The sequence below is a fragment of the Eleutherodactylus coqui genome, chromosome 2 (assembly GCF_035609145.1).
Source record: "Eleutherodactylus coqui strain aEleCoq1 chromosome 2, aEleCoq1.hap1, whole genome shotgun sequence".
NCBI lineage: Eukaryota > Metazoa > Chordata > Amphibia > Anura > Eleutherodactylidae > Eleutherodactylus > Eleutherodactylus coqui.
The window spans coordinates 236,929,902-236,956,615 of record NC_089838.1 but is presented as its reverse complement, the minus strand read 5'-3'; the positions used below and the strand labels follow the sequence as shown (position 1 = coordinate 236,956,615).

At 41.1% G+C, this 26,714-nt stretch overlaps 1 protein-coding gene across 1 annotated transcript in view; it reads left to right on the top strand.

Moving 5' to 3' along the window:
* HOMER2 (homer scaffold protein 2) overlaps positions 1–25,738 on the top strand; it is a 167,871-nt gene extending 142,133 nt beyond the window's left edge. Inside the window, exons 8-9 of the mRNA XM_066592666.1 lie at positions 6,584–6,664; positions 23,433–25,738. Coding sequence (XP_066448763.1) covers positions 6,584–6,664; positions 23,433–23,621 — 270 coding nt within the window. The 3' untranslated portion in view covers positions 23,622–25,738. The remainder of the gene's footprint in view (positions 1–6,583; positions 6,665–23,432) is intronic.
* The last annotated feature ends 976 nt before the right edge of the window (positions 25,739–26,714 follow it).

The following is a 26,714-nucleotide window of genomic DNA, read 5'->3' as shown; positions in this document are numbered from 1 at the left end:
ATCAAGCCATGTTTCTGATAATCCCACTATGTCGGAATTTTTTTTCAGACATTCTCGCTTCAAGCTCACCCACTTTACTGATCAGACTTCTTGCATTCGTTGCCATAAAATGTATACTGTTTTTGTTATTCTTTATATTCATTATGCTACTTATGGTCCTATTAGCTGTTCTATCCGTTCTAACTGTACTAACTCCACCACCCCCGCTCGAACCCCATTCCTAAAACTTGGTCCCAGGTCACTGTCTTCCCCCTTATTACTCTTTTTGCCCTACCCCCAGTCCTTTATTGAAATACTCCTCCAGCCTTCTAGCCATCTTCTTCCCCAGCACAGCTGCACCCTCCCCATTGAGATGCAGCCCGTCCTTACTGTAGAGCCTATAGCCAACAGAAAGTCAGCCCAGTTCTCCAGGAACCCGAAGCCCCCCTCCTTACACCAACTCTGGAGCCACTTGTTTTACCTCCCTAAGATCCTGCTGCCTTTCTAGTGTGGCTCATGGTACAGGCCACGAGCCACACCAGACCATGTCATGAATAGTATCTTCCCTGGTGGTTTGCGATAGTAACATAATTACATCCTGCTGATTTGGGATGGTTTGCTCATAATCCTGTTGTATAAGAATTCGAGAGATGCCTGTTATGGGTATTTGTGATGTGTTTGGTGTTAAGCATCCATAGAGAAAACCGCAAACCGATACACAAGCCATATGTATTGTACAGTCACCTAATGTGCACCCAGTACATTATGTACCTGGCACTACTGAGTGGGAAAAACAGAAAAAGTACAGACTAATGTGGACCGTTGCTTTTCAGTCCCCTACTGGTAATATAAATATAGCTTCAGAGCTATAAAGGAAAACTATAATCCTATTTGTACCTTAACATATCTTGTGAATAGAGAGCATGCCATGTTGACAGACTACGCAATATAGAATTCGCTGCGTACACAGAGGAACAGTTAAGCATTTTGTTGTTAAAATTACATGTACTTTAATAACGCCTAAAAATCTTTATTTTTAGCGGCAGTACTCTGCAATAAACTGCAGCTTTCTAGATCTACAATAGCAATGTGTAGGCTTCAAATGTTCCACAGTCTGCTTCACTGAATAAAAGGGATAAGTATTTAAAGGGATTTAAAAGTAATGACAGTGACCCTCCGATTTCAAGACAGAATTTTATTCAAGGACTAGAGGGGGAGGGGGTATATATTTTTTTGCAGATGTTCTTTTGATGTCCTTCCAAATTACAGGTCCTATTTTTTGGTCATGATGGTCAATGCAGTCTTCAGACTACACATTTCCCTACAGTGTATTGTCCGTGTTAGACTACCAATATACTATCTGATTGGGCAGAGCTACTAACATGATCAGCCCTTGGCAATCAATGAGCAGTACACAGTGTGCATAAACTAGTTGGAAAACTGTGGCCATCTTGGACAGCCGAAAACAGGGTTGATAACTGGCAGATTAGGTCAACTGCAGGTAATAAAGCCCCCTCCCCTCTTGTTCAAGGACAGAATTTTGTCCCAAAACCAGAGGATCACTTTAAGGTGTTAAAAGTGATGGAAAAAAATCTAATATACTTGCCTTTTAAATTAAGCACCTTCCTGATATTGGCAGGCACTCGGGTTCCCCTTGTTTCTTATTGTCATTGCAACACCGTGTTTGCTAGCCCTTTGTAGGCTAATTGAACATCATCCTTAGGGTTGATAAAAAGCCATTTTACAAACATCAGATTGAAAGGATCATTGTCCAGCAGGATATAAAGTGCTGTAGATCACTGAGAATTCTTTTTGCAAATTATCATAGATTTAAACTAATACAGTACTAGAAAGTAAGAGATACAGTAGCTATGTTTAGTCAATGGGCTGTCATAATGTCGTTGGGTATCATTTAAAGGATTTTCAAGCTTCATATAATACTGTATAGTATAGTGAAAAGTTTTGGAGCTTTCTGATATACACTCCTCAAAATTGAAATTAAAGCACCAAGAACAAGAAGCTGTAGGGCTATGCCAATAGTGGAAGTAGAAGGTGCTGCTAAGATATGCAAATGATCAAATTTTCAAGCACCTGGCCCCTATCTGTGGCATGTGGGACGGGGCTTCAGTGATATAAAAGCCAGATAGATCGAATGCAATTTTTTTATCTTAGATACATGAAACCTCAAAAATCAGATAGTCTTGTGGTATGATTGTACGATGTCTCCCGTTTCAAGTGAAACTGGATGTCACATCCCAAGCCTAGGGTGTCAAACAATGTCTACACAAACTATCAGAAGATGCTTGGATGGCATTGGGCTGTGAGACAGATGTCCAGTGATGGGTGGTCCATTTACATCACGCCATTGTTCTTAAAGACTATCATGGGGCAGAGCAAGACTGCAATGAAGGCTGGAATGGAGATCTATCCTCTTTAGTCATGAGTTCCAATGTTGTTTTGGATGCAATGATAGCTGGAGATTGGTCTGGAGACCACATGGGCAATGCCATGAAGAGGACTTCATGAGGGAACGTGTCACTGGTTCTATGCCCGAGATTATGGTGTGGAGTGGCATAATGTATGGTAGCCAGACCTCCCTAGTCTTCATTCCAGATACACTAACAGCTCAATGTTATTTTGATGTGGTTGTATAACCAGTGGTACGGTCATTTCTCCGAAGTGTCCCAGGAGCCATTTTTCAATGCAAGTCCACATTTTGCTTGTTCAATCTGAGCAGCGTTTGTGACCTAACCATGCTACCATGGCCTGCAGTGTATCCGGACTTGTTTTCCATTGAGCACATTGGTTGTCAATTGCAAAGAGAGCTGCCAGCAGCACATCTTCATGATTTGCATGCCCAAGTGCATCCAGCAAAGCAGGACATTCTTCAGACAACCATTAGTAATCTCATTGATGAAATGGAACTAGTTTTAGCTTCAGTAGATATTATTGTATCCGATCAAGGCAATTTTCTGTATTTTATGAACTGTCATACTTTGTCATACTTTTCGGCTGAAAGCAGGACTAGTTGTCTACGGTTTTCAGTCTTTTATCAAAAAGTTGCATAACTTTTTATCACCTTACAGTGATTATAGCAAACTCTCAGCCCCACCCTGCTTGTAAGACAAAATTCTTTCCCGAGACGAGAGGGGGTAATATTTCCTTTACTTGTTGTTTTCTGCCATCCATCTGATCTGCTGGTTTCTGGTCCCATTATAAGCCATCCAAAATCGCCGAAACAATCTTTAGACTACCTAATCCTCACAGTGCATTGGTAGTATTAAATTACCAATGCACTATAACTGCTCTCTGATTGGCCAGAGCTGCTCACATGATCATCTCTGGCCAATTGGAGAGCAGTGCACAGTGTGTATTAGTTTGATAGAAAATTGCAGCAGCCATCTTGAACGGATAGAAACCAGGACAAGAAACCGCTGATCAGATGGATGGCAGAGAAGAACAAGTAAAGGTAATACAACCCCAACCCATCTGGTTCCATGATGGAATTTTGTTCTGAAATCGGAGGGCCTTTTTAATATGTAATTACACAATAGTTGAAAATCCATATTTTTGCATCTGGCCTCAGGTTTCCTCATGAATTTGTCCAATTTTGGGACACAGCTATAGTAGGCTACATCCAGTATTGTCCCAACCATTTGTTGTCTGTAAGTGGTCAATATGTAAGATACAGGACTGGAGTATGTAGTAAATGAGGTAACATAACAAGGATCAAACTGACACCTTTATTATGGTGCTGGGTTTGGCCACTCAAAACAGAAAGGCCTGGCTTTATCCCTCCACAAGGGTCCATTTAGACCTGCTGATACAGTGTTTCCCCCCAAATAAGACACTGTCTTATATTAATGTTTGCCCCAAAAGAGGCACATGGTCTTATTTTCAGGGGGTGTCTTATAATACTCACCTAGAAGCCGGCGTTCAGGTCCCTTATGCTGGTCTCTGGCGCTGCTGCAGACTCCCGTGTACTTCTGAACGCCGACAGAGCATTTCTTCCTGCTAGCGGAGCTTGAATACCCCGCCTCCAGCAAGTTATTGCTCTGATTGGCTGACGTGGGGCTCGATGAACCAATCAGAGTCAGTACTCAATTAACCAATCACAGCCATTCATTGAATCATCATTGAATGGCTCTGATTAGTTAATCAAGTGCTGGCTCTGATTGGCTGACATAGAGCTCGATGAACCGATCAGAGCAATCGCTTGCTAGAGGCGGGGTATTCAAGCCCCACTACCAGGAAGAAATGCTCTGTTGGCGTTCAGGAGTACACTGAAGCCTGCAGCAGAGCTGCAGCCCAGCATGACTGCCCTGAACGCCATCTACTAGGTGAGTATTGTTTTTTGTTTTTGTTTTTCATGTAGTGTAGCTAGGGCTTTTTTTCTGGAATTGGCTTATATTTCAAGTCCCCCTCCTAAAATCGGGGTAGGTCTTATGTTCGGGAAAACACTCATTTTCTCGGGTAGCCTGTTTATACAGCCAGATAGATTGTTGGCTCGTTCAAATGAGAAAAATCATTCATTCATTCACATTCACTGTATAAGTGAATGAGTACGACAGAATGATTGGCATGTAAACTGGACAATTAGTGAACGAGCCAACGATGATTTATATACTAACATAGAATGAACAATGTTTGAATAGCACGTACGATTTATCATTTGATCATTGGCTGCATTAACACTGAGCGATTGGTCATTTTCGCTCATCTGAATGACTTTTTGAACTGTGATTGTTTCATGTAAAAGGGCCTTAGGGCCAGCTGTCCACGGGCATTGCGAAGTCCCAAGGCAGATCTCCGCCGCGGGAGCCGCCACCCGGGAGCAGGAGCCGCCACCGAATCTCCGCCGTTCAGAACTATCTGATAGATAGGCTGGCCATGGAGAATCGGGTCAATTCGCAGCATGCTGCGAATTGCCCGCCGCAAGGAAGAATCGCAATGATTCTCCGATCGTGGACAGGGGCCGGCGCTATGGAAAGCGACGGCTGGCGTGATTCGCCGGCGGTTTACCACCAGCAAATACACTGCCGTGGACAGGGGGCCTAAGCTCCTTGTTTGCTAACAGTGCAGTTACCCTGGAGAGGGAAATCCTGCACATTACCAGGATGTGACCAACCAGAGCTGGGTCCCCTCTTCCTAGGGGCCCCATAGCAACCACCTAGTCTTTCTACAATATGTAGGTCCATGTAGAGAGGTAGAAGAATTAAGTTTGCTGCAACTAATTTTTAAATCCCAATGAGTTATTTTCAACTGAACTTACTGAGCTTGATATGTTCTCAAAATGTACAGAAAAAGAGGTTCCGGTAATTCTGCCACCTCTACCCCTGTTACCTTGAAGTGCGTTATTGTATTGATTTATTTTTCCCAGTAAATAGAAGACCCACAAATCTTGGCAAATAAGCAGTTGACTTTAATTAGCCATATAGGGAGTACAGAGCTCCTTTGGAAACAATCCCGCTGTGACTCTGTAGACTGCATACAGTGTCATTTAATGATGAGCAAAGCAATTCACTATTTAGTGATGACTAAGTGATAACTATTTCTGGTAGATCTGCAGAATTGATATACTGCTGTGATTTCTCATTGCTTGTTTAAACTCATCTTAAAGGGGTTGTATAGATAGAGTAATTGCTGTGTAATGTAAAGTTCTTTAACTTTCTACCATACTATGGGACACATTTAATAAGATTGGTGTTTCATATATTGGAATTAGTACAAAACCTCCAGAAGTAAGGTATGATTAAGTTTAAAATAAATTGGGAAGATCTGTTGTCATCCATGCTATGAGCTGGAGTAGATTCGCACCATGATTTACGCTAGTGTGTGGCAAAGGTTGCAGTACCAAGTGCCCTTCTGTGTAGCCCCACCTGCTTTTTAAAAAAGTGGGGAGGGCAGTGGAAAAAATTTCAAAAAGTCACATTTTTGTTCAAGTGCAGCTTGAGTATTGTACATTTCGATTTATAACTATGTTTGGGATTTCTGCATATTGATATCCAAAGACTAACACCTGTTTAGACATGGAAAAGGATTTATTATGCAAAATTTGCAGAAATAAATTGGTGCAGGCATCACTTGTGAAAAAAAAGTGATTTTATTTATTTTTTTTAATTTACACCCACAAAAAAAAAAAGTTGGGCAAGGCTTGTTGGAAGGGGGCATGACCTCCTCTGGCCAACAGATTTTTTTATAATTTATGTCAGCAACCAACGTAAATTATACCGGAAATCTGCTCCAGCCTAATGTATGAACAGTAGAGATGAGCGAGCATACTCGGTAAGACGATTTACTCGAGAGGGCATCGCCTTATTTGAGTAACTACTGGCTCGTCCCTGAAGATTCAGGGGGGGGGGGTGCGGGGGCGGCGCAGGGCGGCGGGGAGGAGCTGGGTGGGGGGAGTGAGAGAGACGAGCCAGCAGTTACTTGCAAAAGGCGATGCTCTCTCAAGTAAATCGCCTTACCGAGTATGCTCGCTCATCTCTAATGAACAGGCTTGCGCCTCTTTAATCGCACGTAATATGTAACATATGAATTTCCTCTAATCTAATCCAGCTAATTCTACTCAAAGCTAAAGTCTTGACTTGTGTTTTGCCAGGAACTTGAAGACCTCAGGAAACAAAGTGAAGTGATCCCACAGTTAATGATAGAATGCGAATCTGTGACTGAAAAGCTGCAGGTAAGAGCGATGAATTTACTTGTGGAGCTTAAAGGGGTTCTTGAAGACCCCAAACTGGCTTTTATTTATAGTCTTTATGTAATCCTGAAGAAATGTCTTATGTACTCACTGTAGTAAAAAAATGTCCCGTTTTCATAATTGTGACTATTGTCACTGTTCTTTCTCTGAAATTAAAGCCAGTTCCACTGACTATATATACAAAGACGCCCGTGAGCCTTTGTGGCTCAGTGTAGGTCAACAACGACATTGATCTTGGGAGCTGTCCTTTCTCACCCGTATGTACTGCGCATGCGCCAATGTAGGCTGAAGAACATGACTAAAGGACGGCTAGTAGAAAGTGACATGGGTGCTAACATTTACTTAAACTGAACGGCAAAGGCTTTATGGCTGGGGTACATGACGTTAAGAGAACTGAATTCAGTTTCAAAGCAGGAAGATGTGACGGTAGTCCCATTGGGGAAAAAGACAACATTTTTGCTATGGTGGGTATGTTGTAAATGTTTTTGGGTTTATATAATCCATAGAATAAAAGATAGTTTTAGGTGGTGGACATTAACGGTGAAGGTAGTTGTGTACTATTCATCACTGCGTGAAAGAAGAAAAAAGAAAAAACAGGGCCTGTGCGCAAGAGCGTGCCAACTGGAAATGTATAGATGTAGCATCCTCTGCATAGCTAGCTGATCCTCAGATCATCAAGATTTATCTTAAAAGGCAGTTTTTGATTCCTTTTACATTGTGTTTGGCCACTTTATTGCTGCACTATTTTTTTCCTCCGAAAAAGAGTGCAATGAATGGAAACCAGTTGGACTCCATTCCCTTAGTAAAGCTCAAAGGAGAGCTATAACGCCATCTGAAACCAGCCTTCGGCATGCACGTTTATAAAGAGTGTCTATACATTTGCATACATCTGTCAATGACTCCCATTAACAAAAAAAGCATATGCTTTCAGTCATCTATTTTTTATTTTTTTTTGCAGCATGATTTTGTATTGAAAAGTGTAATTGATGCATTTTCAATATAGTTTAAAACTGGTATGCTGACCTACACTGGCCAAATGTATGCCAAACAGATTTGGCATATATCTGGCCAACAGAACATTCATAAGCATGTACAGTCCACTTGGTTAGAGTGCTTCATGGAGTGCGGTGGATATAATGTAGTTGCACCTAGCTCTGCTCACACTTTTAATACCACTTTTCCCTTTAAGCTGTGTATACTGGAAATAAAAGTTATGGTATATTTACATGATTTATATTTTGACCATGTGGTTTCGAATTGATTTTAGCCACAGCGATCTCCGAGTGCATCTTCATGACCGTCGCAAATTACAGCCTGCACTTAAAGGGGTTGTGCCAAGATATAAAGTTGTCCCCTAACCACAGGATTGGGAATAACTTTATGATCAGTGAGGGTCCAATCTCTGGGACCCCCAGAGTAAGGTGGTCCCAACAGGCCCGTGTGAATGGAGCAAAGGTCACACATGCACACTGCCGCTCCATTCATTTCAAGGATGCCACTGAAAATTGGCGAGTATGAATGCTCTGCAATCTCCAGTGCTGTCATTGAAATGAATGGAGCAGCAGTGCACATGAGTGTCAGCCACTCTATTCATGCAGGGGTCCAATACTTAATACATAAGTCAAGTATGTGAATATAGTAACCGATATGTCAAGAGCCTTTCCCAAGGTATATGCAAAATGTAGCGCATGAACACTGTGTCACCACAGCCCAACCGCTTTTTTTTTACCGCATGGGTAACCCTTTCTATGGCCAGAGGTCATTGTAATGTTTGTTACCATATTTTGTCAGATTTGCCCATCTGACTGTAAACCAAACCCCCTCCCCTGTTTAATTATTAAAGACCGTTCTTCATAATTAAACAGCTGCATGAAAAGGTGACTTTCAATTAATACCTTTTAATAAGGTTTTGGGCTTAATTTCCTGTAATATTGCAACTCATTTAGCATTTATTCATTTTGTCATTATGGATATTACTTTGCCGTGTAATCGCAGAATTTCACACCTTCTACCACCTCAGGACAGTTCACTCAGCATTGATTCATAACCTTGAGAAGTCCCATTATTTTCCTCTGAAAAATGTATCTGCGCGTGTTTAAGAATAGTTTCTATAGAAAGGAGACGTTGTCATCATTGTATGAACTTGGCATTCAGAAGAATATTAAACTAAATACTGTCAGGTTTCCACAAAATACTTGGCGCTGGAATGTGCGGAACGACTGGCTGTAAATCAGCCATAAGTGGCAGGCATAGGGGAAACAGAAGGTCATGTCATAATTAGACCATTACATTGATGATGGCTCTCACTAGAGCAGGACTCTGGTGCCCTAGACGCTGCGATAATAGACTGACATGTTGGTGTACAAGAATAATCATATTTTGCTAGGGATGAGCTGACATCGCTTTGAACATGAAAAGTCTATATTTTTGAAAGGATGTGATTCCTAAGCCCTACCAACTCTGCCTGTGATGTGTTACTTTCTTTCTCGAGTAGTGGCTATGCAGCACATGGAAGGGGTTTCCCCATTGTAAAATATTGATGGACTATTAGTTACTCTTTAAAGGGTATTTAGGTGCCGCTTGCAAGAATTAACGGTGGCATTTAAAAGATAATGGGTTAACGGCAGCGATCAGTGGGAGTGCTGATCACATCTATTGTGGGCGGATATCAGCTGTAAGAAACAGCCGGTATCCACCTTGTATGGAGGGGGGATCTGCTCCCTAGCGCCCTCCAGAACACCCTGAACCTTTATGATGTAACTGAAGGGAGCATTAAAGGTCATGGAGTGTTTAGGGGTTAAAGAATAGGGATCTATCCATGTCTGATGTTCACAACATGTTTGTGGAAGTGTATCATGGCACAATCTAAAGAGATTTCAGAGGACCTCAGAAGAACAGTTGTTGATGGTCATTCATCTGTAAGTTACAAAACCATTGTTAAAGAGCTTGGACCACCAATCTACAGTCAGACAGATTATGTAGAAATAAAGGAAATTCAAGATCATTATTACCGAGAAAAAACAAATGCAACCACTAAGCAACTAAAGGTCTTTCTCACATTAACCAATGTTAATGTTCATTAGTCCACCATTAGGAGGACCCCGAACAACAATGCTGCTCTCTAAAAAGAACATTTCTATCCATCTGCAATTTGCGGAAGAGCATCTGGACAAGCCAAAAGGCAGTTGGAATGATCTTTTGTGGATGGATGACACGCTAATAAAGCCTTTTGACTTTAGTTAGAAGCTTTATATTTGCAGAAAGAAAAACACTGCATTACAGCATAAAAACCTCATACCATCTGTGAAATCTAGTGGTGGTACTATCATGGTTTGGGTCTATTTTGCTGCATCCGGGCCAGGATGGCTTGTCATCTTTGATGGATCAATGAATTCCAAATTATACAAGTAAATTCTAAAGGAAATGTCAGGACATCCGTCCGTGAACTGAGTCTCAAGAGAAGGTGGGTCATGCAGGAAGACAACGACCCCAAGCACACTACTCTTCTTTAATCCTTCTTTTGTAGAATTACTTAAGTTTTGGAATCGCCAAGTCAAAGTCCTGACCTTAATCCTATGGAAATGATGGGGAAGGACCCGACACGAGCAATTCATGAGGAAACGCACCAACATAATTGAATTCAAACTATTTTGTACAAAGCAATACACTAAAATTCCTCCAAGCCAATGTGCAGGACTAATCAACAATTACTGGAAATGTTTAGATGCAGAAGTGGATTGTACAAGTTATTGAAAGCAAAGGCTCACATACTTTTGCCACTCAAAGACATGTGATATTGGATAATTTTCCTCAAACAAATGAACAAGTCCAATAATTTCAGTTAATTTGTTTGATTTGGTTCTCTTTATTTACTTTTAGAGCTTATGTAAAAATCTGATGTAGCTTTAGATCAAATATAAGCGAAAAAATGGAAAATTTTGAAGGATTCACAAACTTTCAGGCACCACTGTACATTCTGCATTAATGTATGAATATGTGATACCTGTGCTGATTACAACTGTCATGCAGCATGGTTGGGCTTATTTATTTTATGGTTTCAGTCGTTGTTAAAGCCCATTTAAACACAACGATAATCGCTCAGAAGATGTCGCTCAAGCGACTTTTGATCACTCATAGTTGTGTCATTTACAGCGCAAGATGTTCGCTCAAGATGAGCAATCACCTTGCGCTGCCAGCGGAGGATGCAGAAGACAAGCGGGGTGTCCTCGCTTGTCTTCTGCATCCAGCTGTTTTCTGCACGGAGCGCCCAGCTGTTATACGGAGCGCTCCATGCTGGGTATGGAGAACAGAGCTGGACCGCTCTGTTCTTCATACCCAGCCTGTTATCAGGGAGCGGGATACAGCTGAAACAATAGTATCAGCTGTATCCCGCTGTGAATCCCTGATAAGGCTCATCGTTGTCTTTCAGCACGCTGAAAGACGATGATGAGCGACCGCTTAACGAAAACTGCAGGATGTCAGTGCAGTTAGACACAATGATTATCGCTCAAAAGATGGCTTTTGAGCGAATTTTGAGCCATAATCGCTGTGTCTAAATGGGCCTTTAGGGAAGACATGATATGTGTAGAGATCATAAGTAATGGCGAATGTGCAAACTGGTCATTTGATCAAGGCAAGCAGTTACCTGCGCTAACTATAGGAAAATGCAGAGAACACATAATTTAGCTCTGCTTTGCTCTTGACACATGAGATGTTGTGCTGTCATGAGCAGGATACATTTTTTCGGACACATTATTGAAATAATATATTTGTTAAACCTACATCACACTCTGCTGTTAATTGATTATCTAAGAGATACTTGCCTAGAGTTTTGTATTTGGATTGGAGGGACTAGATCTTTTGTTCCCACCAAAAGTGCCATTTTAAGATGGAAAGCCATATATTTCTCCCTTATGTACCCAAGATTGTGTCAGCTACTTTTAGCCCTATAAACTAAGCTTCTGAGCTGAAAGTAGGTGACCCTATGAGTCCGGGAATGTAAGTCTTAAGGCCCTTTTACACGCAACAATTATCGCTCAAAATTCTTCCAAACGGACGAAAATGAGCGATAATTGTTACATGTAAATGCGGGCATCGTGCACTTTTTGTTTGAGCTATGGGCTTTGGTTCACTTAACATCCATTGTTCAGCCACTGAAAGACTGAGCAAATAGATTCCAATTTGAATCTTTGGAAAGACTGTAGGATGTTCTCCCCTTGGCATGTTTACACTAGCCACAAGGAGAACAATGCATTCTGTTAGCAGCTGTTTGCACAGCTGGGCGTGTGTTTAAACACACACTGAGCTCTGCAAACAACTCTAAGAGGTCCTTTTACATGCAAATGAAGATGATAAAGTGTTAATGACCATTAACACTTTATGCAAATAGATCGCTAAATCTTTCAATCTTTCAATCTTTCATTGGTTTGAAAGATTATCTTTGCATGTAAAAGGGCCTTTAGGCTCGCCTTCTCCTTTGTTCCTCCAGTGTGAGTGCTGAAAGCCGCTGCTCAGTGCATTGAATGGCACTGCTAAGTAGTCTGCCCATTCTAATTGACTTAACACTGCTCAATTAATTCAGCGGTGACTTTCAGCGCTCACACCAGGGGAACGATAAGGAAGGAAAGTATAAAACTTACATCCCTGGACTTAGCGGGTCACCTACTTTCATCCCATAATTTTAGCCCTATCAGCTAAGTTTAAGTGCCAGAGTCTTTTTAAGTGTACCTTTGTGGTTGAAATACAATGTGCAGTATATTCTTTTTGACAAATTCTGTATTAATTTCAATTAATTATATAAATTCTGGTATTCCGGCATCACCTGGTATTGTGCTTGAAAGTTCTGGCAGTTACTTCCTTCTAGAGTATCAGTTTTCTAGATCAGTATTTCCCAACTCAAGTTCTCTGGCACCCCAACAGGTCATGTTTTCAGGATATCTTATGGTAAGAACACCTTTGGTAATGTCTGAGGCACCGACAATAATTACATCACCTGTGCAAGACTGAGGAAATCCTGAAAACATGACCTGTGGGGGTCCCCGAGGACTGCAGTGGAGCAACACTGGTCTAGATTATTGTAAGTGCATTATGTAAATTATTTATGTTCTTTGAGCATAATGACATTTGCATTCAACATATTGTACATCACAGCATGCTACAGTAGAATTATTGTCATTATTAAAAAAAAAATGAAGCCGCACTGATAGTGGGCTAAAATAAATTTTAATATTTTAATTTTACCAACAAACTGCTGCCATTTCTGTTGTACTGTTATTTACATTGGATTTATTGGGTGCAATAATTAGCATAATGCTGAAGTAAAGAGAAATTCCTCTATGCACAGAAGCTCTTCCAAAGACTGGATTTGTTTCTTAAAGAGGTTATTCAGCCTATAAAAAATTGTTGGCCTACCCCCTGGGATAGGCCATTAATATCTGATCTGTTGGAGTCTGCAACTCTGGAGCCCCACGATCACCTGATTGAAGGGGGCGGAGAACACCATCCTCTCAGAACACCATATTTTGTTAGTGGCTGTTCTGAGTACTACAGGTTTATCTCATTCACTTCAATGGGACAAGCCTGTAGTACTCAGAACAGCCACTATAAAAAATACAGCATTGTGAGTATGAACAGGATCGGGCTTGGATGTAAACATTAAGAAGGCTGTAGCGCTCCCTTCAATAAGCTAACTGGCAACGATCCCGAGGGATGAACCCCAACGAATCAGATATTTTAAAAGTTCAAGTCTTAAAGGCTGGATAACTCCTTTTAAAGTTTATCTGCTTTCTCAGGTGACTTTTCAGATACTGCTTTATGTATTCATAAGGAATAACACTATTTCTGGTCATTTTATAACTTATGTATGGGAAATGTTATCCATTCCTCTTCTGCAGCCTCCATCTCTAATTCTCAGTTCTCCCTGAGCTGTTGGGTGGAGTCTAGCTGTTATGATGTCTTTATTCACTGTATTTGGAAAATACAGCAGATTCTGCTAAACCAAGGATTAAAACAGTGCCCCCTGATAGAGAAGTCTAACAATGAGACGACAATCAACTCACCTGGTGCTAGGTGGGACACACCTTTGGTATAAAGAGGACCCACTAGCACCTGTTATCCAAGTAGGCATATAGAAATAATCCCCATCCATAATCCAGCCCTCTGGAGAGCAAGCAAAATATCCAACCCGATTCCTCACAGAAAGGAGTCCTCGTTTAAACATAAAACCATAAGGAATAAAAAATGGATATAGCACTCACAGGATCCGGGGTAAACGATTCAGAAATGGACGAGAGATGGTAATGAAAATCCCGTCTTTGATAACATGCTACGTGTTTCGGCTATTAAAAGCCTTTTTCAAGCATACAGAAAGAAAAAGTGCACATATATATAATATACAATCAAACAAGTCCTAGCTTGCTGGGCACCAACCTCATGTAGAAGCCAGTAGAAGGAGTTACATCAGTGACATCATTTCCTTGTCACATGATTAGAGCGGATATTTACAAAATCGGTGGAAGCCCTTCGTAAAAAAGAGATGTTTTGGATCTTTCAATTACAGACCCTGGTTCCCCAGGGTCTGAATGAACAGCTAGGAAAAATTTAGGTGTGTTTTTTTTTTTCTTTTTGCTGTGTTTTAGAATGTATTTTAAGATTGCTGTATAATAGTATTTCTTTTAAATGTTATTGTCCTTTGTAAATATTACATATTGTTTGTAAGAATGACTATGCATTTGTATTGTATGATCACTTTATGAATGAATGCGGTCTGATCTGTTTGAGTACTAATGGAATGCGAGTTGCGGCATTCCTTATTATGCAATGATGGAATGGCTCTGCATTCTATGGTACCATGTGAACCGTTAATCATGTGACAAGGAAATGATGTCACTGATGTAACTCCTCCTACCGGCTTCCACATGAGGTTGGTGCCCGGCAAGGTAGGACTTGTTTGATTGTATATTATATATATGTGCACTTCTTTTTCTTTCTGTATGCTTGAAAAAGGCTTTTAATAGCCAAAACTCGTAGCATGTTATTAAAGATGGGATTTTCATTATTCTCTCTCGTCCACTTCTGAATCGTTTACCCCAGATCCTGTGAGCGCTATATCCATTTTTTATTCCTTATAGCAGATTCTGCTAAGTCTCTATAACATGCATATATAACAGAGGGCTTTACAGAGCAGTACCGAGTAATGTAAATATGATTTCAGTAGCAGTTTGACAGAGTAAATCGCTCACTATTAACAGCAGCCACATCTGTGTATGTGTCTCTCTCTCCTCCCCTCTCCGTAGACTTTTATGGGCAGCATAAAAATGCCCATCCCCACTTCCTGTAATCCATTTCTGTGTCCCTGTTACTACATAGAAAAGATGCATATGAAAAAGAGATCCTGTGCTGCTTTGGGGAGCAATATGTAAATGCTTCAAGATATTTCAATATAAGTGACTTATTGTATGGGAGGTCCTCTCCATGGAGACCCCCCCCCCCAAAAAAAAAAATGAATATTTGCACTTTGTAATCACCGAATGAGCACCCAAGGGAGTTTCAGCCCATAGATTGAATAAGATGACTAACAAGGCGTGACAGGACCCTGAAATGTGTCGCACCTGCCTCTCTTATGCTTCAAAATTCCTCTAAAGTTCTGGCTGCTAGGGTCTTACTGCTAATATGCCGTCCACTACCTGTTGTTAGGTAAAGTCCATCTCTAGTAATCAAGCTACTGACAGATTACAGGAAGTTGGGTTATTGTATCATTCTGCCCCTAGTTGTCTGTGCAATCTCTTTGATTCCCTCTTTCTGCTTCTCCCTCCATAGTCACTGCTGCAGCTAAAAGTATTTACTGTCTTATAGCTACTGAACTCAGTTACACTGATCAGTGCTGCAGTACACAGTCCTCCATGATGCTGCTGTTTCTGTGTGTGTGCTACAGAGAGTTAGGAAGCAGAATATGCTGCTTTCTGCCTGAGCTGTGTATGGAGTCAGCGGATTATCTCCACCCACCAGGTAATGGGCAACCAAAAAATTATTACAGCCTGCAAGGGGAAACACTAGTGAAAAATGGCAGAATAGCCTGAAATAGTGTTATCATTCCTCATATATGCACATATGGCAGCTTAGTCAGAAAAGTTAAATTTCAAGCAAATTTTCTGGCATAGAATGTTTGCTTGTAATATATTGCAGTTGGATTTCAAGCTAGATGCCAGGGACTTTGTCTATGGAGACCTATTCCCCAGATGCAGCTGTTTTAAGGGTTGTCATGTCACGGAAATTACAGGCTCCATGCCTCAGTTGGCTGAGGTCCAAATGGTGTTCACACAATTTACTTAAACGGAATCTGACACAGCAATGCACAGCAGAAAGGACGGCATCAGACAATGTGGGGATCATTGATTTGAATCTGTTTCCTATTTCTAGTAATGACAAGTAAATTATTCTCTTCAGTGTCAGGAAGACTAGATCTGCAGGAGATCCGAAGGAATATTCAGCCAAGATGAGTTACCCATGTTTAGTGCAGTTTTACTGATGATTTATGGGTTAGATGTGATTGTAATGCACTTTTAGATTCTGAATCATCCTAAGGGTTCCTACCCACATGCGTTTTTTTAATGCGATTGTCAATGGGACTTTCTAATGTTAAAAACGCATCGCAAAAAAATCGCAAAGCACAAACTTGCGATGCGTTTTTAACATGAGAAAGTCACAGTGACAGTCGTTAAAAAAAACGCAGCATTAAAAAAACTTAAGTGGGTAGGAGCCCTAAAATAGAATATTTACCATATGTGGAGGAAAGTCCATGGCTCACTTATTAGAAATGTTATCCTTGGAATACCCTTCACAGGGTGATAGTTGAGTAGTGGCTTTTGGCAAAATGGGAATGGTCTTTCCAATGAGTGGTACTACAAACATTCAGACCCCCTATATTAATATAAAACCGTAGATCAGACCTCCTATATTATCAGACTCCAGAACATACCTCTTGAAATATATTTGAACCCCGTCAGACCCCTGACTTAATCCAGACCTCAGTCCAAAACGCCTATATTAATTTCAAACCCCAGAACCTTTTTCAGACCCTAAATTAGACAACAAAATAATATTCAGTCCTCAGACCAGACTATATATGTATTGGCCTTGCTCCTTTCCTACCTCTAGGCTCCCGCTGTACCCGATCTTGATGCTGTCCATCATCGGGATGTTTGTACCTCCAGCTAGATGGAGCCAAGACCCAGTGCAGCGATGAGCTGAGCAAAAGTCAGTAGTGAGATAATGGCTCATGTAGCCTTTTTTTCTTCTTCCTGTGCCCTATTTTTGCCTCCTTCTCCAAAAATAGGGTGAAAACTATATGTGATAGTGTGACTGAGGATACAAACACGGTGACGCCCTGTAAAACTGGATGAGTTGACATCTCTGCTTATTACGGGGGCAGGCGTTCATTTATTCATACTACTTGTCTTCCTGTGGAATACTAAGTGAATAGTCAACAACCAATTAAAATGAACATTTATTCACAAGATCTATGCAGAGCTAGGGCTTCTTATTTGAGTTTGGCTTCTATGGTTTATTCAGTGTGGACAGATAGATGTTCATTGAGTAGAAATAGAAGGAACAGACAAGCAAGAGCATTTGTGCATATTGGCTGCTTGAGCTCATTTCTCCCCATAGCATTTTGCTTCTTCACTGCCTGTGCAAAGTATGCCTTGTCTTGTGATAGATGTCGTTTTTTCACAGTAGACTCTGCAATCCGCTACTGTAAAATAGCACACCAGGTGGGAGTAGGACTAACATAGGTTGCTCTTCACCTTGTAAACCCAATCTAAAACATATGGAGAGAGTCCTCTTTATCAGGGGCATTACAAAAAAAAAGGAGCCCTATAGCAAAACTTCGAATGGGCCCCTTCTCCACCATAACCACTGTTCCCTCTTATGGTGAGCCCACACAGTTAAATTGGTGCAGAATTGTTAGCCACAATTTCGAACCAATGTTCAGTACAAGGTAAGGGAATCCGGTTTTAACAAGCTCCATTCACATATAGTGGGAAAAAATCTGCCGCGGAAGTTAGCCATGGTGTGGATTTTCAGTTGGAGATCGTTGATGACCCCAACGGAAATCACCTGACCGCTGCAGCCAATCAGTAGCTGCAGTGTATCCCTTCTGAATCCTGCCATCATGGCACTCAGGATGTGAGCGCTAATGCCAGGATAACAGGTGGTGGCACTACAACCTCTGATTGGGTGCAGTGGGCAGGTGACTTTTTTCCATGCCATCTTCTACAACAATCGCCAGGAGGATGGTGGAGCAAGATTGCTGGATCCCTAAAGCAGAGGAGAGGGGTAAGTACTGTTCTGTTTGTTGTTCTATTACAGTTGGAGATCTAGCAGAAATGTTGTTCTGTAAGTGGACAACCCCTTTAAGGTGTGCATCCATAGTAAACACCTTAAGGAATATTTACTTGCAGCACATCTGTTGTAGGGATTTTTTGGCAACTGTTCCATTAATCTGAATTGGGCAGTTGAAGAAATCTGTGTGCTTACTGCCAACACCCCATTTAGATCTATGGAACTGATTTTCAGTTGCAGAAATTTCTACAATTTCTGCCACGTGCATTTTCTCGTAGACTGCATCGTGATCATGACAGTCTTCAGAAACAACTTCAGGATATAACAAAAAAATCAATCTTTTCATTTCCACTTTGTGGCAAATGTTTTTTCATAATGCATCGGACTAACGCAGAATAAGAGGCCACAGCATGGTGATAATACATACTGTGGTGATGCAGTACACTGATAATGAAGTCCATGAATTACAGCACGGGAATCCTGCCCACAGTGATGTGCCAGTGCAAGAATAAGTCAGACAATGCGGTGATCATTGGGAGAACTCTGCAGCGATATATACTACAGCTGCACAGTTCTTCATCCCCCTGCGGTTAACTCTGGAGATCACTCACATCTTCCCTGGGGTGCAGGTCCTCCTCTGTATATAAAGGGACAGACAATAGCACAAAGATCATAGGTCATGCAGTAGTAGCAGAACCATAGAAGATGTCATAACCTAACCATGTGACCAGGAGCTTTGTGACCAGGAAGCAGCTAGAGGGGGTCATGCATTACTACACTTGTATGGGGGCATTTAGTGTTAATAAAAATCAGTGTTCATGTAACAGAGCTGTATGTGTGTGCATGGAGAAGAGCTGTATGAGCTGTGTGTGTTCAAACTTATGTAGCAGAGCCGTGTGTGTTCATACTTATGTAGCAGAGCTGTGTGCGCGTGCACTTATGTATCCGAACTGTATGCACGCGCGCGCACTTACGTAGCAGAGTTGTGTGTGCGGACTTATGTAGCAGAGTTGTGTGCGCCCGCGTACTTGTGTATAAGAGTTGTGTGTGCGGACTTATGTAGCAGAGTTGTGTGCGCCCGCGTACTTGTGTATAAGAGTTGTGTGCGTGAATGTGAATGCCACAAAGCTATGTGTGTATTTTGCAGAGCTGTGTCTGTTGTGTATGTACAAGGTGCATGCAGCAGGGCTGTGTAAATGTATGATATGAATCTGTGCTTTTGCCATTGTTTGAATGGACACACTAGGTTTAATAGGAGGTGACGGTTCAGTTTTAACCTTTTACTGACAGTAGGCCCTCTACTTTGTTAGACCCTAGAGACGTTTAAATTAGTACAAAATATTTTTCCTGTTTTCTATTGTCCAAACATGGGGAGCGTCTTATAATCAAAAAAATCTGGTAATTACATCAGACAGGAATAATAATGCACACAGATGTGTCACTATGGACATGCTGACAACACTAACAAGTGTAGACGATGTCACAGGAAAGAGGTAATGCTCACAGTCATATAAAAAGAGGGATAATGTACAAAGTGATTTCATAATAAATGGGTAATGGACATAAAGATATAATATCCACTGAATAGCCACTTTATTAGAGATGCCTGACCTTTCCCAAATGGAGCGTTCCGGTATGGAAATTAGACATGTCACCCTGGAGTGCAGGACTTGATCAAGTTTTACTGTGGATCTACATTAGAATGGCAAAATCCTGCGATCTGAGCAACTTCAAACAAGGCTTGGCCATCGGTGCTAGACTAGCCAGTATTTCCCCAAACCGCCAACTTTGTGGAATTTTCTCGTGCAGCGGTGTTGAGAGTATATCGAGAATAGTCTGATCAAGGAAAAACAACTTGTCGACAAGGGGGTTATAGAAGGATGTCAAGAATTGTTCTGACAAACAGGCAGAGCACAGTCAAGCAAATTGCACCTGAATACAACCCTGGTTCTCCAACTAATGTCTGAATTCACAACTCCTTTCTTAGCATAGGACTTACATGGACTATAACAGACGACCAGTTAGAGTGCCACTGCTGTCTTAGTAAAAAAGAATTGCAGGACTCTAATGGGCCAAAACATGCAAAAATTGTATCAGCGAGCAGTGGAAAAACTACCTGGTCAGAAGAATCCAGGTTTCTGTTGCACCATATTGATGGGAGGGTCAGAATTTGGCACGAGCAGCATGAATCGCTGAACCCTTTCTTATAGCCCTTCAGAGCATGTCATCTAATTTGTAGTAAATGAAAGAATCAATTCTGTCTGGATAGACTGATATTACTGTGGAACTATTTGAACACATTGCTATGGTTCTGACTAGAGATGAGCGAACGTACTCAGTAAGGGCGATTTCGCAATCGAGCACCGCGATTTTCGAGTACTTCACTACTCAGGTGAAAAGTACTCGGGTGCGCTGTGGGGCGGGGGGTTGCAGAGGGGAGTGGGGGGTAGCAGCGGGGAACAGGGGGGAGCCCTCTCTCTCTCCCTCTCCCCCCCCCACTCCCCGCTGCAACCCCCCGCTCATCCACAGCGCACCCGAGTACTTTTCACCCGAGTAGTGAAGTACTCGAAAATCGCGGTGCTCAATTGCGAAATCGCCCTTACCGAGTACGTTCGCTCATCTCTAGTTCTGACACATCGAGTTCCAACATGCTACTCGATTGATGTCTCTAATAAAGTGACCATTTAGTGTAGTTATAATTAACCCTTTCCAATCCACTGTCTGACGTCTGAAGACATTATGATTGAAGGCTGTACAGCTCCGATCTCGGAAGACGTCCGGCAGGGTATTCTTACTGCATATTATCGGCCACACCATTGTCAGGAACCTCTCCAGCATATCCCATACTGCAGTACTGGCTCTAGCCAGCAGATGGCGCCATTGTATGATGGCAGAAAGAGAAAGTCCCCTAGGAAACCCTGATTCTAAAACTGGATTGCAAAGGGTTAACACAATGATGATACAGCATATTGATAATGCATACAGTGATAGCACAGTAGAGGGATAATGAATACGGCCAAGGAGCATAACCTGTAGCCTTGGCGCTCTGTAGTACATTTTGGGCTGCATTTAGTTCTCCACTTGCATCATTCTTTGTCATCACTAACTGCAACTTGAATGGAGACGGGCTCTAAGGTTGTCTGAGCCTGTAGCAGCTGCTATGCCTCCTACTCTGGAAATGAGAAAATGGAACAATACCTCTGCAGCGCCACCTATTGGAAAGCAGCATTCCTGCAAGTCAATGTCAGACTTTTTAACAAGCACTGAAAATTGTGAGCCAAAGCCAGATTCTTCTCCAAAAGGCGAGGATAACCATTTTGGCTTTGGCTCACAATTCCCAGTTATTGTTACAAAGCTTGTTAAAAAGTCTGACATTGCTTCAGTCTCGCCAGCAGCTAACAACAAGATGATTCAATTGCACATTATACATTAATGCTATATGACACCAAGCAGACTCTAAGATGAATAGAACCCCTACAACACAATGTCATCGCTCTTAGACACCCAATGCTAATTTTAACCATTTGATGTGGAGCTGCCCGATGATATACTCCTTCTGGACAGAGGTTACAGATTTCCTGGGACAACTATTGGGGGGCCACTTCCACCAAACACAGCTATATGTCTATTAGGTATATTGGATGAAGAGCAGGGGCAATTCCATATATGCATTTTTCTAGGTGAGGTGCTGTTTCTGGCCCATAAGGCCTCATGTCCACGGGCAAATTAAGAATTAAAATCCGGAGAGTTTTTCCCGCACGCGGATCCGCGCCCCATAGGAATGCATTGACCACCCGCGGGTAGATAAATACCTGCGGATGGTCAATAAAAGTGAATTTTAAAAAAATCTCTGGAGCATGAAAAAAAATGGACATGCTCCATTTAGGTGCGGATCACGCGTGCGGGAGCTCATAGAGGGCATAGCTCAATTGATCTCCCGCATGAAAAATAAAAGACAATTACAGTGCATCTGCAGCCCAAATCCGCGTTACAAATCCGCAGCGGATCTGATTTTCCCCGTGGACATGAGGCCTAAGGCTGTAGTATTGCGCTGGATGGATAGGAGACCCCCGACACTTCCCCAATGGCATAGTAACATAGTAACATAGTATGTAAGGCCGAATGAAGACATTGTCCATCTAGTCCAGCCTGTCTATCCTACTGTGTTGATCCAGGGGAAGGCAAAAAACCCCAAGGCCAGAAGTCAATTAGCCCTTTTGGGGAAAAAATTCCTTCCCGACTCCCTAATGGCAATCAGACTGTTCCCTGGATCAACCCCTAATAGTTCCTACCTGCCTATATACCAGGATTGACACTTAACCTAAAATTTATATCCTGTAATATCCTTCTTCAGAAAGACATCAAGTCCCCTTTTAAACTCCTCTATGGATTTTGCCATCACCACTTCCTCCGGTAGAGAGTTCCACAGTCTAACTGCTCTTACAGTAAAGAACCCCTTTCTGTGTTGGTGATGAAACCTACTTTCCTCTAATCGTAGCGGATGTCCTCTTGTTACCGTCGCAGTCCTGGGTGTAAACAGATCACGGGAGAGATCCTTGTGTTGTCCCCTCATGTACTTATACATGGTTATTTGGTCGCCTCTTAACCTTCTTTTTTCTAGAGTAAATAGTCCCAATTTGGACAGCCTCTCTGGGTATTCCAGTCCCGTCATTCCATGTATTAGTTTAGTCACTCTTCTTTGAACCCCCTCAAGCACTGTTGGCATAATCTAGCCAACTCTATTCTCCAGTATGGAAAATACTATATAAAAATGGAAAGTGCCCAGATAAATTCTGTAGGATCTGGGGGATCTGGTGTGGCTCATCAACCACAACCCACACATAAAACGCATTTCAGCAATTGGTGGACCAAATAAGATCTTTGACCCATCCTCATGCCATTTAGCCCTTCACAGGTATGGTGATTATACACTGAATTTTACAAAGTATCCTTTCAAATATGTTATGTTATACGGTGTTAAGTAATGCAACCATTTTGTATGCTTGAACCATATTACTCTCGGGTTTGTTACTGAGTAATATATTTTGATATGTTCTTATATTCTCAATAAAATGAGTTAAAAAAAAAAGTCTGACATTGACTGGCAGGAATTCTGCCTTCTGATAGATGGCGATGTAGAGGTATTGTTCCATATTACCATTTGCATATTTCCCAGAGGAGCATGGATGGCTTTACAAGTCTTCCAACATCTTCTAGGCGCTCTCCCTAAGGAGAAAAGATACCCTTCCTGATCCTACTCTGGAAGTTATGCCCATCCATGCCTTTTTAATATAGTGTTGGTTTCGAAGGCTTGTTTTAATTCTGCTACCAAAAGCTGAACGTTCATAAAGTAGATTGAATATGTGAAGGCTGATCATGACTGTAGTTTTTTTTCTTCTTTTTTCCCTAGGACGCTGAACAGAGAAACCAAGACCTAGATGATCAAGTAAGATCACTTAGAAAAGAAGTGGAAGAAAGTAAACATAGACACGGCCACTTGAAACTGGAACTCAAACACTTTCTGAACATACTAGACGGGAAGATTGATGACTTGCATGAATTCCGTCAAGAACTTTCTAAACTAGAGATGGATAGTTAGTGTGTTGGAGTGTTTTTTTTTTCTTCTATACACCCGAGATCTGTACTCAGCAACAACAGGAGACGGAGGGCTGGAGGATGCTGTGTTACTTCTGTTTTGTTGGAATTGCTGGTATCAGTTTAGTCTCTTGGCAACCAGTAGTGGCCTAAACCTTTGAAGCCATTTTTTACTGTTTCTACAAAACCAGAGCCATCCAAGTTATACAGTGCAGCACTCAAAAATGGTACGAAATACCAAATGTAGTGTTCATATATAACAATCCATAATCCTTTGAGCCAGAAACAATGGATGGCATTAAAAAGGTTTGAAGACAGGGAGTAGCACTGGTTTCTCATCTCTTTTGTCCTCCAGTCCCGCTGCTGACAAAAATGTTGGAATTGCAATAAGAAAAAAAAGCACATAAAGAACACTGAACTTGTATTGCAGGTTCAGGCAGTACTGCGGTAGTTGCAATAAATCTAATAATATGATGGATATGGCACAGTTAGATGTCTCTCCCACTCACTGGTGGTCAGGTCTTGGATAAAAAGGGAACAAATGTACTCGAAACAGGGTTATCAAAAGCAAAACTGCTACAGTTCACTTCTTGGAACCAGAGTATGTCAGTAAGCTATAGAGGTCTTTATTGCGGATACTATATGGAAAATAGTGGCAAGAGGACAAATATGCCATTATATTTAACTTTACATTGGTCATGGCTATTTATAGAGTACATTTATCATATCATTATCATATATAGTTATAGTAAGGGACATATTTTATTAAAGGGAAAACTTTCTCTAGGAGTCTATTTTCATAGTGTGGACCTTTTCAATAGTAGAAACATCCGTAGTATGGGTTGAACTGAAACTCATGAGTTAATAAGCTTTTCTATTGAATAATAAAGGGTCACTCCAGCGAAAACACATTTTTCCAACCCTGCCCCCTCACCTGGTTGCCTGCCACACTTTTGAGTCGTCTTTGTATTTTTTTAGTCACTTCTATGCAGTGCAGCCTCCTATCTGATGTATTTCAGGCATCAACTTGATGCTGAGATTTCTCCTTGCTCACTTTCTCTATCCTCTCTAATTGTCATGATGCATCAGCACAACATCACATGAGCAGTTAGAGACAGTACCATCTCAGCCTGCTGGGAAGACACTGAAATTACCCTCTAAATTCTGTACTCATTTAAATAAATACAGGCCATAATTATATAGTCAAAAGATGAGCTGATATCTTTGCTATCGTAAAACACAAGTTTTCTTCGGCACTCATGAAGTTTAAAACAAAAAAATTATTCTAGCATCCTTAAAAACTTCCTCATAGAAGCAGATAGAAAAGAAAAGCTCAATGGACTCTAGCTTGTGTACTAGAAGACTGACTAATTTGAAAGTACATAAACCCAAGTAAATCTGAGTTGGTCTGAAAGAGATCATATGATCACCTGAGGACGATGACTTTAGGAATTTCACATGGAAGGGTATATATACTGGGGTACTAGCTACATAATGGACAAAAAAACCACAGGAGTGTCTCTTTAATGATTTACTATAGAAATAATTTGTAGAAAATTTTTGGCTATTGTCCAGATCTTCCCATATAACAGATGTTTCCACTATATGCAGATAATAAGCCTATTGTTATAGATTTCTAGGCCTCTTCTCAGGCAGACAAGAACAAAATATTAATTTGCACAAGACATATAAATGCACAGTATGCTCTTCCACTTGATTGATAATCTTAGAAGTACTTTTTCTGGAGCTGGGCCCAAACTCTTCTTCAAATTTCTCAGCGGTGTTCCAGAGACTCTTTATCCCAGTTATGTAGCTGGCGTGATGGAACTGCCATGTTAATGCCTTATACATATGGAACACAAGTCTGAAAAGATGTATACTTTCCTTTTTGTTCTATAATAAAGAGTGTTTTGTTGTGGATGGTCTATCAATCATTTGTGACTATGGAAGTGTGTATAAGCCATGGCTGAGAATGTCTACTTGCACAGACCTCAAAGTTTCTAATTCAATGTATACAGGGCTGTTCCTTAAAAACAAACTATAGAATATTCTGCCTCATTGTTCTATAATGTAGTTTATATTGTAATGAAAAGACAAATAAAATGTTTGATGAAAAAGTAATTGTTTAGTAGATCCATTGCTGAGATAACCGAAACCTCATGTAGTCTATTTTTTTTTGTCAGCAAACCTACATTGGCCATAAAGGGGTTGTCTCGTCACACCATCCCGTCACGCCAGGAAAACTGCTGTCGGGCGTTTTCCCTGCACTGTCAACCGTAGGGCAAATGTAGTATTACAGAGTGGCTCTCCATTTGGTTCATGTACATTTACTTAGACATCTTTCCACCATGACTCCTTTTTCAGGCCGAGAAATCAGAATGGAATGGGCTATCTGATACTGGTAGCCAATGTCACCACTGTGCCCACCCATTCCATTCACTTAGACTGTACTGATGTCTATTACTACCAGACAACCTCTTCCCTCATATTGCCGCTAGAGGAAAGTAGTAGTCTGAAAATCACAGCGGCTTCTGTCTCCATAAATACTGCTAGGATTGTAGCAATGGCTACCACTACGATTGTAGTGAAGAGAGAAGAATATCATGGCTATATGGAAACTATTACTCGCTTACATACTGATTTAAATGTGTTCATGTAGTAAGGCATTGGTGGATTTGAAAAACACAGCAAATTTGTGAAACCATTTACTACACTATTTTGAGCAGTATGCGGATTGCTTGTTTATAGCAAAATGTGATTGTTCCCTGCAAGAGAAACCACGTAATCTTGTAGATATGATACCTTTTAATGGCTAACAAAAATACATGATGATATAGCGAACTTTCAGGCCTCTCGAGTTCATTAGGCTAAAATGCTAAATACTTTATAGCAAGTATAACCATTGATATCTACATTTTCCTGTTAACTTGTTTTTCATAAATTTTCATGACATTTGTATGAATATTAACAATCTAATTTTAGCTCCTGAATCATTAAAAGCTATGGACACCTTTTGAGGAAATTTTATTTTTCACTTAAATGCATCTATTTTGGTCTGAAAAGAAGCCTTTTTACATTAGAATTTCAATAAGAATAT